This window comes from Grammomys surdaster, unplaced genomic scaffold (assembly GCF_004785775.1).
Source record: "Grammomys surdaster isolate TR1022 unplaced genomic scaffold, NIH_TR_1.0 239, whole genome shotgun sequence".
NCBI classification, from domain to species: domain Eukaryota; kingdom Metazoa; phylum Chordata; class Mammalia; order Rodentia; family Muridae; genus Grammomys; species Grammomys surdaster.
Window position 1 is genome coordinate 3,974,434 of NW_021604684.1, and position 12,725 is coordinate 3,987,158.

Below are 12,725 nucleotides of genomic sequence, written 5' to 3' on the forward strand. Positions count from 1 at the left end.
AGAAGGACAAACAGGCCGGGCAGTGGTGGCACATGCCTTTAATCCCAGCACTTGGGAGGCAGAGGCAGGCAGATTTCTGAGTTGGAGGCCAGCCTGGTCTACAGAGTGAGTTCTAGGACAGCCAGGGCTATACAGAGAAACCCTGTCTCGAAAAACCAAAAAAAAAAAGAAGGACAAACAGGTTTGCTTTGTTTACAGGTTTCATGTTACCACCCATGACTCATGATAAATAATTAAATAAAAATCACAAAATTTAAAATAATATATTATTTATAATTTTATGCATATGATATATGTATAGATATCTGATACAATATTATATATAACTTTATATATGTTATATAAATCTAAGGATATAAAAGCTTCTAAAAATGTTCAAAGGTTCAATATGTTTTATAAAGATTGGAGGGCCTAAAAGACTGTTTTAAAATATATAAATACAAGTTATAAAGATATTAAAAATGCTGTAATGTATATAAAATATGAATGGGTGTTTCATAGTTCTCCCCCCATGCTATTGTTATTTTGTCATCAATCAATGGCGCTGATAAACTGATGGAATACTGGCTGCTTACAGTTCAGTCACAGGCTCGAAGTTTTATGTTTTCTTTGGTTGTCTTCTGAATATAGACTTAAAGATGCTTCTCATCACTCTAAAACCATCTCTGTTCAATTTGTATGTCTAGCCCTCTGGACTAAATGTTCCATGCCTCTTAACCCAAACATATATAATATTTTACTGAGTCTCAAAGGTATGAGTCTACTCCTGCTGTCTTACAGATACCTATTAATTGCTTTTTCTAAAATTCACATTAGCTTCAGAGAGTTGTAAGGCTTGGATCCCCTTTCCACAGATCAAACAGACCCAGATAAGTACACCTGCCTGTTCTTAAAAATGAGATTTTCCCCTTGGTCATGGGAGCTTAAACTTTTCTGGACCACTACTCAAAACAGAAGTCTTATTTCAAATGGTTTCTTATATTGGTGCAGGTGTCTCTCTTATGTTAGAGTCTATTCCAGGGGCAGCTTATATCACGAAAGCTTAAACACAGATACAGAAGGACTGTTGCGTGGTTGGTTTGGGTCCAAACTTATTGTGGGTAACTATACAAAACAGTCCTATTGACTTTTATCGTGATTGGTTTCCAAGGGCACAAAACATAACAAAATATGTAATCAATCTTGGCATTAGAAAGTTTCCTAGTAACAGAAAAGACATATAAAAAACTTTCCATATAATGGCAGGGTAGCCAAGTAACAGTTACCTGGGCTTTAACATTTTACTGAGGCCTTAACGTTCCATCTAGGCCTCAATATTTTACCTAGGCCTTATCAAGAACCAACATCATAAATGCCATCTGAAGAACAGAAGGAGGAAACTCTAGGTCCTGAGTCTCGTGACCTTGGTTGTGTATTTAGTTTTAATTCTTTGGAAAATGTGGAATTTTATGCCTTCTGCTAAGTCAGGTTACAACATGGGAAACAGCAGGCACTCTGGTGTATTCATGTGCACTCTTGTAGGACCCCAAAGGGCTGCTATGCCCTGGCTGAACCTTTTCGTATGCTGCTGTCTACTAAGTAACATTCTGCGGTTCCTCTAGGATCAAAACATCCTGACTAAGGCATGGTGCCCCAGGAAGGGAATTTACTCTTGACATCCTATTGCCTCCCAGTTGAGTTCCTGTTTTTTCACATCCTGACTATACTTGACATCCTCTTGCCCCCCAGTTGAGTTCCTGTTTTTTCCTGAGTTTGTATTTTTCCTTCCCTGGCTTGCTGTATATATATTGAACCTGCTCAGTAAAGGCATTGGCATTCTCCCACAACGAATGACCAGAGTCTGAGTATTTCTTTAATCCCCCAGGCCTACGCCCGAGCTCGGTACCGCGGGCAGCGCTGGTGCTGTCACACTCTCAGAGATAATAAATATCAATGTTCTTTTCTAAGCAAAAACTAAGTCATAGGCTTTAGCTGAAGCAGATCTTTACTAATGGCTTTTAAAATGATGTATTCCCCCCAAAATCACACCAACATGGATCAGGATATAATTACAGCAACATCAAAACAGCATTTCCTGAGAGGAACCTGACCCTCTACTATTCAATTTTTATTAATGGGCAACTACAAAGAAGTAGTGTGGGGGATTAGTGGAAAAGAACAAAATTACTCTTTTAGTAGTTAATTAGGAAAACAAAATTTGTTTTACCTGGGCTTAATATTTAATTAACTTAACATTTTTTTTCAAATAGATTTATTTATTTTATGTATAGGAACACATTATCTGCATGTACACCTACACACCAGAAGAGGGCACAAGATCCCAAGAGAGATGGTTGTGAGCCACCACGGTTGTTGGGAATTGAACTCAGGACCTCTGGAAGAGCAGTCAGTGCTCTTAACCGCTGAGCCATCTCTCTAGCCAACTTTCTTAACTTTCAAAGTTTGATGGGATTGTTTCTGTTGCTGTTCTAAGTCAGGGTTTTCATGTAGCCCAGGTCAGCCTTTAACTCCCAATGTAGCAGATGATGACCTTGAACTTCAGATTCAGCCCAGTCACTCACTGTCACCTTCCACAGGTCAGCTAGGCTACTCAGGTCAGCTAAGTAGCAAGGACACAAACGCAGGGCATGTTATTAAGTGCAAGACACTTTGGTCGCCATGAAAGAATGCCTGACTGCCTCTGACATACCACTGCATGTTCTCAAACAACACGCAAGGCCATATTTAACAAAGGAGAGAAGTAATCCCAGGAGGTAAAGATTAAGACACTCCCTAAACACAACTCAGTCAGATGACAGGTGTGCTGTTGAGCCTCCTCAGTGGCTAAGCCTCTGTGGAAATCAGGTGAGTAACATGCAAGGAGCTTTAACCCAGGCCTGTGGGCTCTTTCTCGTTTAGGAACAGACCCATAAAGATGTTACTCCAAGGGCTGGAGACATGACTCAACAGTTAAGAGTACTAGCTGCTCTTTCAGAGGGCCTGGTTTTGATTCTCAATGCCCACGGTGTGGTTCACACTGGTAACTCCAGTTCTGGGGCATCTGATGCCCTCTTCTGGCATTTTTGGGTACTACATGCATGGAGTACACACATATACATTCAGACAAAACACTCATACACATAAAATAAAATTAAAAAAAAAACAAAACACCTGTCAGGCTAAGCCATACCGCTATTTGCACTGACACATCTCAGGAATTTCAGAAGAGGGGACGGACAGCCAACACTTGTCACTTGCAACTTCTCCTTCTCTTTCCTCTCTCACTCCTCTCTCCCTTCCTATAGCTCCACCACAAGCTGACACTCTGAAATTAGACCTAGGTTGTTAGAAACAATTTGGTCTGAAGTACACATAGCCAGTGTGTGCCTCTGAGCACCTGCCATGGTAATCCTTCAAACACACCGTTGCCACAGCATCACACCCCATTTCTCAGATGGGAAGACTGTGACCCAACACGGTTTCTCAAGGTGATAAAGGTAAGTGGTTGGTTGGGAAGCAGTATCTGTCCTAAGCTAAAAGTTTCTGGTGGGTGGAAGAATTAGATCACAAGCAATCTACACCATCCTGGAGCGACCAGGTTGATAGCACAGCAGCTCAGGTCATGATTATTTTATTATTATTAAAATAACAACTCTTTTGTGTTATTCTGAGAGGCAGGACAGAATCTTTCTATGTAGTCCTGACTGGCTTGGAACTTGTGTTGCAGACCAGGCTGGCCTTGAATTCATGAAGGTCTGCTTGCCTCTGCCTCCCGAGTACTATGATTAAAGACTTGCACCACCATGTCTAGCCTATTTTTATCATTTTTAATTAGGTATAAGTGTGTATGTTTGCTTGTGGGTATATGCAAGTAAGTGAAGGCAGGTGCCCACAGAGGTCAGAGGCTCAAATGTCCTAAAGCTGAAATTACAAATGGCTGTGAGCCTCCTGATGTCGGTACTAGGAACTAAACTCAGGGTGCTTTGTAAGAGCAGCAAGTGCTCTTACCGACAGAGCTCTCTCTCCAGTTCCAAGCAGAGCAGGCTTGTATTTACATGCTCGATTCCTTCCCTTTCCAGATGTATAAAGTGGCTGCACAATTTGCTTCCTGTAAGGCTGTATGAAGGGGACTGGGATAGATCCAGGGGTCCCTAACCCAGCTCTCCCCTTCAAATGACCTTGGAACCTTGACCAGAGACCCAGATGGGTCTAGCCTAGCAACAGCCCTGGCATATGGCTCCTGAACTTCTGCCTTGATTCGAAGGAGTTGTACCAGGTCTCTGTTGCACAATCCAAAGCACAAGATGTCCACATAGGGCTGAGCTAACACTAGGGCAGAATTCGTGCAATGCCACTACACCTGGTGACTTGGAAGGCAGCAGTTGGAGACTAGCTATGTTTATACATCCCCACTCAGAACCCCAACTTTGTTCTCAGCTTATTCATACTGTGAAGCTTTAACCAGCTGGCCAAGTCCTCAAGAGGAAGAGAGGAAGACAGAGGAGTTCTAGGTCTAGCAAACACCTGTGCGCATTAACAGACTACGGAGAAACTTCTAAGTTGCAGTCATGAGTTAAACAGTGGCCCAGGGACAGCAGGCAGTGGAGAAGATCACTAAGTAGTGCCAGGTTTGGAGTTCTGAATACACACCCAACTTTTTTTTTGGGGGGGGGAGGGGTATTTTGAAACAGGGTCTCACTATGTACTTCAGGCTGACCAAGAACACCTGATTCCCCCTGCCTCTGTCTCCTGTGTGCTACAATTGCATCCGGTATCACCACACGTGGCTCTCTAACCAGAACTTTCTTGCCTTGGTGACTGCCTCACCACTATACTATGTCCTTCCCACAGGAGACTCTGAACCCCCCTGTAGAGAGTCTATCTCCTACTCCCGAGTAAGAGGCATTTGCTATTCCCATGAGGCCTCTGGAAGCTGCTCAAGAGCCCAGGATCTGCCTGAACATCCCCCCCCAGCCCCACCCCCACCTCATGCCATTTATTTGCTAAGTCAAAAGCATGACAGGATAAAGTAGGAGACACAAGAGAACAGACAGGGTCGTGTATTGAAAAACCAAAAATTCGAGGTTTAGCCACTAGCAGCAGAAGGCACATCTTTGACCTAGTAACCTGGGCCCCAGGTCTCCTCATTGGAAAAAGACACTTATGTCTTCCCAAGAAGCACTGCAGTAACCTGGCCCAGCAGAAGAGTTCAAAAGTCCCCATTGTCTTTTCCCATCTGACAAGATAAGAACTGGCAATCACTTGGCCTCCCTGCCTCTACCTGACCTCAGGGCAGCCTTCTTGGCTAGGAAGGACAGTGGATCTTTTGTTCTTAGCCTTCTATTTCCTAAGCAAGAATTGGCTCACTGCTGGAGATAAGACTCTTGGAAAACACACACACACACACACACACACACACACACACACACACACACACGGAGAGAAATCAAACCCAACCATTTTTTTTAAATCAAAGATCAGCGCCTTAATGTGTAAAATTATTTAAAAAAAATCAGGCTCAGATGGAAAAACAAAAGACAAAACCTTTTGGCTCCTTAGGGCTCACGGTGATCTAGCCAAGTCTAATCTGTGAGCCCAGGTCCCAAACAGAAATCCTATTTCAACAGTCTCTCTCTCAAATGAAGACTATCTTATGTTGGGCAGTGGGGGCTCATGCCTTTAATCCTAGCACTGAGGAGGCAGAGGCAGAGGCAGAGGCAGATGGATCTCTGTGAGTTCAAGCCTGGTCTGCAGAGCTAGTACTAAGACAGCCAGGGCTATGTAGGGAAATCCTGTATTGAATAACCAAACCACACCAAAACAACAACAAGAAGAAAAGACTGTTTTTTAACACGTGGACGGGTTAATCGAACTTCTATGCACACTAAACCCGAGTAACAAACGTGTGAGTCCTGACTGCTCCAACTGAATGTTCAGTTGGTTTGCAGCTAAATGCACGGGGCGAGGTGTTAACGAATAGAATGTGAGTAGCCCCTACTCACTCTGTCCCAACAACACAGAATGCTTTATATCTGGCACACTGCTGAAAGTGGGGTTTCTATTTCCATGACCCTCCCCCAATATCCTGACTTGTCAAAGTTAAGGACAGGGCACCTGAAGAGTTGAGGGTAGTGTGGCTTAGTAGTTAGCAGAATATAGTGAGGCGTGGGTTCAGTCCTCCTTTTTCGATAGCTCCCTAAAATCAAAACATCGAGACCACTGAAAGGCTTCCGAATTCTGTTTTTCACCTTGTTAACAGCGAGAGCAGCTGCTCCCTAATTCCTTGGAAAATGAGTGCAGACAGTTCTGTGAAGTTGGAAGGGAAGTAACTCATTGAGGAAAACTAATAAGGAAACGGGGCGTTTAAGGAAGTAGATTGTTCAGAGGAAATCAAAACAATAATAGAAATCAGACTTCATAGAATATTCTCAAAAGTTCTCATACATCAGATCTCCCAGAAGAGGGGGTAATGGGGGAGCTTTGCATTCTTCTCTGAGGGAGCTTACAGAAATATGTGACATGAAGCAAGAAGCCACAGAGTGACAGTCTGCGTGGACTTTTTTCTAATAAGATGACTACCCCTCCCCACAGACACACACTTACACATCAGGGGAAAAAGGGCAAAACCAAGATCAAAATCCCTGCACATTAACAGCGAGACTGTGACCATGTAGAACCTCTTCTTATGGACTTACGCGTCTTACACCGAATTCTCACCATCCAATGCACCTGAGCAATTCCAGTCTCAAGGGGGAAATAAAATGTATTTTTTACAAGATGAGAAAATGCTCACCAGATTGGAGCCACATACCAAGGGCCCACAAGACAAGACTAAGTAACTCCCCTCAACTACTGTGAGAGGGTCTATTCTCTCACAGGCTCTAGGGGCTCCCTGGGGAATCTTTGTAGCTATTGTGACCAATTCTCTGTCCTTTTTGTCTTTGGTAAATTCTTTTACCACCTGCTCCACTGGCCTCACCCACCATTCTACACGGAACACTCTGGAAGTCCATGAAAAGCTTTCTTTGTATGCTACCCATGGGCTGATGTCTCTCCTGAAAGTGCTAGAGGACAGGCCCCAGAACTAGGTCTTGAAGAGCAATACAGCTGTCTCTCAGTATCCCAAGGAGGTGGGTCCCCGGAGCCCCAGTATCCCCAAATTCACAGATGCTCAAGTCCCTTTATAAGATGTAATGTCTGTAGAGCCTAACACATCCTCTTGAATATTTTGATCACCTCTACATTACTGAGTTTACCAAGCACAATGCAAGTAGCTGATCTACCAGATAGCATAGTGGGACAGACCATGTCTCCACAGGTGCAACTGAGGAATACAGATATTTTCAAGAGCCAGAGATGGTGGTACACACCTGCACCCTCAGGTGGTACACACCTGCACCCTCAGGTGGTACACACCTGCAATTTCAGGTGGTACACACCTGCATCCTCAGGTGCTACCCATCTGTACCATCATGTGGTTTACACCTGTACTCTCAGGTGGTATTCACCCCAGGTGGTACAAAATGACTGTACTCTCTGTACCTGAAGAGGCAGAAACAGGCTGATCACAAATTTGAGACCAACCTGGGCTACATGGGAGCATCTAATCTTGGTATCAAGAAAGGGAATCAATGAACCTCCTTTTCCAACAAGATTAATCAATCACCTTTTGTCCCCCTGCAGTTGGTTGGATCCTTGGAGGCCGATGCCGAGGGTATAGAGGCCAGCTTACTATTGGTGTTACTAGTGATAGAGGCTGTTCAGGATCAGCCATAGCTGCTGTGCAATTCACTGTTATTCAGAAAATGAAGAATACAATATAAGGGAAGTAAAGAACAGAACTTTGTCAGCCAAACACTACAGGACAAGAATATATGAGAATGTTAGGGTAGGCAATGGTGAGGTCAAACACCAGCAAACGGAAAGAGATGAGGCTCTGCAGGTGCCCATCAGGTTTAGAGAGGGATCTCCTTATTGTAGGGTGGAGTCCAAGAGTCCTAGGGCCCAATGGCAAGTGTCAGCAAATCAGGCTTCCCATCACCGAGCTTGCCACATGGCTCCTTGTAGGTAGCACACACAGTTGGAGCATGCTTGCCCACAAGTCTGAACACAGCTGTTCATCTCTTCTTGAGACATGACAGAATGCTTACTATAAAAACATAGACCACAGACTGAAGCCCTTGGACTCTTTGCAACATTATTGTAAAAGGAAATTTGGTCCCAGAAACCGAAAAATGGGAGATTTGTCTGTAGCAAACTTACTGTCTTTCTAATGTCACCAGTGAAGCCAGGATAAATTCTGAGCTGGGAGAGCAGCTGTCAAACCAAGTTCTTACAAAAGGGAAGCTGTTCTGATTCTTTGTTGAATGGTACTGGAGTGGAGCCCTTGGTATCAGACTTGCTAAGTGTTCACTGTACCACTGAGCAGTGCCCAACCATAGAGAATCTCCTAAATAGTTACAAGTGCTCATGTTGGCCTCTCAGGGTAAGTATCAGCCTTGTAACAGCTTTGGAGTTTGGCCAAAGTAGACCTTGTCTGTGATAATAAACACCTATAAATATCTAGGGTTTCACTAGTAGATTCCAGCCTCTTTCCTTATTACCAAGGTCTCCAGCAGTTACAGGTTTGTCAACAAGCTGTTTCAGGACCTGCAGTCAGGGCTGGAGAGATGAGTCAGTAGTTGAGTGTTGAGTATCCAGCCCCCACATCAGGTGGGTGGCTCACAACTACTTGTAACTCCAGCTCCAGGGGATCCTAAACATCTTTTTGTTCTCTTCAGGCATTCCACACACTTATAGTGTGCACATGTGCTCACAAATAAAAAAAAATTAAAAACCATTAAAGAAGAATTTGTAATTTGTGTGAATGCACTGGGCGTACAAGCACCCGAGAGCACACACAGGGGCCGGAGGAGGACACACAGTGTCCTGCTTTATCATCCTCTCACTTCATGCCTTTGAGACACGGTCTTTTGCTGAACCTGGAGCTAGGCTGGTGGCCAATGAGCCCCTAAGCCCCCTCTTGTCTCTATCTCTCACAGGTCTGGGATTCTGAGTGCCTGTGACCAGACCTGGCTTTACATGCAGAGCTGGGATCTGAACTCAGGTCTTCAGTCTTAGGCAGCAAGCATTCTTACCCCTGAACTATTCCTCCTGCCTCAAAGACTTCAAAATTGTTTACAAGTATCCTCTCCCTCCCATTTCACCCCAGGGCTTCCTCCGTGAGGACTTACTCTACTATTGAGACACATCCTCAGAACAAGTATCTTTTTCATACGGTGTTTATTGATAAAGTTACCTCCCTGGCAGAATCCAGGAATAGGCTAATGAATTGCAACTACAGTGTACTGTGCTGGGCTGTTTAAATTCAGACAGGAAACAGAAGTACAGCAAGACCACAATGAACAGTAGGCCTTGCCTGTGGCTCTTTAGCCTGGATAGGATTTTAAAGAGGGGTGGGGAAGGGGGGAACTTTTTTCTTTTCCTTCAGCCAACAAGTATTATAGGTTGTTTTCTTCCAGTTTTGTTTGGAATCAAGTCATGCCAAAGGATTAGAGCAGGCTGGTTTGGAAGTAGGCAGACTTTTTTGAGAACTGAAGCAAGTTTGTCACTAATAAAAAGCCGCGAGCTCCTGGGACTTGTCAGGTTGCAAGGCAGGGAGTCATAGATCGTATATTCTCCAGTGTTTTGATTTACTGAGTCACTTCCACCTCCCACACGACACCATGGAGACCTCACCCAGGTACATTCTGGATTTCAGTAAATGATGTCATGATCAGACCCAAGGATAAGCCCAGCCGCCATGCCTCCCACTCTAAGACAAAATGATACTGCCTAGTGAAGGCTAACATCTGTAAACCTCAGGCCCTGAAGAAGGGTAAAAGAACCCCAGGACTGCCGCTCTTGTCCTTGAGCTTGAAAGTGTTGGCAAGAGCAGATGCCATGTTTAGCTGTAAAGATGGCAAAAAGCAGTCTCTGTTCCCCGACCAGTCTGAACATCAGGACAAGATGATGGGGGAAAATAAGGCTTCCCAGGACAAGCACAGACAGGAGCAGAGGAAACTGGAGGAGCTGAAGGGAAGGCTGCAGGAGGAATGAAGAAATCTGGCAGAGCTTCTTTTCTCATGCTGTGAGGCTGCCCCACGGTCCTCCCCACGGTCCTCCCCACAGTCCGCCCCGATTAAACATTGATGTTTTACCCACACATCTGCTGCGGATAGGTAGGATACCATGTTATTTGGGAGCCTTTACAAATCCCCCCGTCTCCCAGAGTCTTTATTTGTTTCAAGAGGAAGCAGGAACCATTGAGGAAGACCAACCCTTTTTTTTTCTTTCTTTCTTTTCGGTGGCTACCAGTCTGACCTTGTGAACTGACAGTTTCCCTTATGTCCCTGTCTTATAAGCTGCCAGAGCATCCAAGTTTGGTGACCCGGTTCTTCCCACATTTCTCTGCAAAGAGATAAGCAGTGAGGTCTGTCATGGTGGGCCCCGTATTTTTATGCACTTGGGTTTCTACACCCTTTTGCAGTACTTTCACCATCTGTAGAGAATCAAAATCTCACTGTTTAACCTGTTCTGTAAAGTCACTGCTCTGCAGCTAGTTGGCCTTGACTCTGAAAGCCAGTCATCAGGATTACAGAATCAGAGGCAAGAGGACTGTGAGTTCGAGACCAGCCTGGACTATACAGCCAGTTCTAAGCTACGCTGGGCCTTATAGGGAGACCCTGTATGCCTGTCAGTCTTTCTTTCTCTCTCTGTTTCCAATTCCTTCTCTCTGTATCTTATTCTTTGTCTCCCTGTTTCTCATTCTCGTTGTCTGCCTTTCATTCCCTGTCTCTGTGCCTCTAAGTCTCTTGACTTAGCATTTATCTGTGTCTCTGTCTCTCTCTTTCTTTCTTTCTTTCTTTCTTTCTTTCTTTCTTTCTTTCTTTTCTTTTTTTTTTTTTGGTTTTTCCGAGACAGGGTTTCTCTGTGTAGCCCTGGCTGTCCTGGAACTCACTCTGTAGACCAGGCTGGCCTCGAACTCAGAAATTCGCCTGCCTCTGGCTCCCAAGTGCTGGGATTAAAGGCGTGCGCCACCACCGCCCAGCGTCTCTGTCTCTTTCTTACACAGATGTAGATCCAGACACACACTCTCATACTGTCTAGGATATTACCAAGAACCAGAATGTTTTATCAGCATATAGGGATAAACCGAAGGGGAGTGGTACCAGTGGGTTGGAGAAAGGCCTAGACATGGGATTGGCTGGGAATCAAAACTACCCCTTCAAAACCTGAGTTAATCCAGCACCCCTCCCCCATAGGTAGAGTCTGCACTCACCCGGAGGACTTAAGTCTGTACGTCCTCCTATCCCTCCAAAAAGCCCTGTCCAGCACAGACACTGCAGGGTTCCCAGTACCTCATCTCCTGTAGGAGTTGCAACAGAATGAGGCCACCCCCGCGTTCACCACTGTCACTTGTTTTGTGGACTCCCACGCACCTCGGGAGCGCCCCACCGGGCACCTGTAGCCCTTTTCGGGAGGAATCTCTGGCTGCTGGGCTCGTGGGCGCTGGTTGGCGAGAGTGGGAACAGGCCTGGCGGTGCTGACTGGCACGGGGACTACAGCCGAGGGGGCAGAGCCCCGGGGTGGCCGATGGGGAGTAAGAGGGAGGAGGAGCTCGGGGTTTATGGGAACGCACGGGGAGATGGTGACTTGGGGCTCAGGAGGAACTGAGGAGCAGAGGAAATGGAAACAAGCAGAGTACTCGGACAGAAGGGTGACCCGGGCGCAGGGGTACATGGGCAGCACTCGCCTGATGAGGGCTCCCGCGTAGTCCCTGGCGGTCTCCATTGGTGCGGGTCCTCCTGTCCCAAGGCCGCGCCTCTTAAATCACTGCCCTGTCCGCCCCGCCCCGCGACGACTTGACCCGATCGAGTCAGGACCTTGGCGACAGGCTGCGCTACTGCCAGCAGCGAATAGTTCTGGCTCCCACGCCTGGGTCCCGGGGCCACGCCCCTTCGTGTGCAAACGGTACTGAGGGTCCCAGAACTCCAGATTTGGTGGTGTTGGTGGCTATTGTCAGTTTGTTTTCCTCTTTTGGGGGCTAGGGTGACTGGTGACATCACCAATGTCAGCGGTATCGCTTGGCAGGAAAAAACCAGGTGTGCGTGGGGTGAGCTGAGTGTCCGAACAGGCTGTCTGCATGCTGGAGTCTCCAAAGCCCGACCCAGGGCTGGGCGGCTGGCCAGAGAGTTCCTGGGGGACAGGAGGAAGTTGCTGGGGACACGCGTAAGCGCAGCACTTCGGGTTCTCAGAGGTGCCAGAGCTTCCCTGTGGGTAGGTAAGAAGAGAGTAAAGTAGAGGGAGTGGAGGAAGCAGATGGCTGCCACCATTACTTACTGAAGTTGTAGGTTCTGAGACACAGAAGGTAAGCACAAGATTTATCCGGCATTAAATTTTTCGTGCATTCAGTGAACAGCCGCTGCCCCACGCCCACGAAGAGCCGAGTTGGGGGGCATTCACCAGAGCTCCTCAACAAAGTTGAAGATGACTTTCTTCGCAAGTTGCAAGGTCTGGAATTAGGAGTGGCTGGAAGCTCTTCTCTGTTCACCATCACTGACCAAGACCAGGCTCGGTCACTAGCCCTCTTCTCCAGTTCATCTCCTAGGAACCAAGATTGTTCCATCTTCAGGGTCACTGGGGTCAACACACCTCACCTGACCTTCAGGGAAGTAGAAGCCAAAAGCAATTTCCCGTGAATGCTC

General features: G+C 46.1%; 1 protein-coding gene across 1 annotated transcript in view; it reads right to left on the bottom strand.

Annotated features, from left to right (window-relative positions):
* Positions 1 to 12,061, bottom strand: part of Cidea (cell death inducing DFFA like effector a) — a 24,882-nt gene extending 12,821 nt beyond the window's left edge. The window contains exon 1 of the mRNA XM_028774313.1: positions 11,774 to 12,061. Coding sequence (XP_028630146.1) covers positions 11,774 to 11,811 — 38 coding nt within the window. The 5' untranslated portion in view covers positions 11,812 to 12,061. The remainder of the gene's footprint in view (positions 1 to 11,773) is intronic.
* Between the last annotated feature and the right edge of the window lie 664 nt (positions 12,062 to 12,725).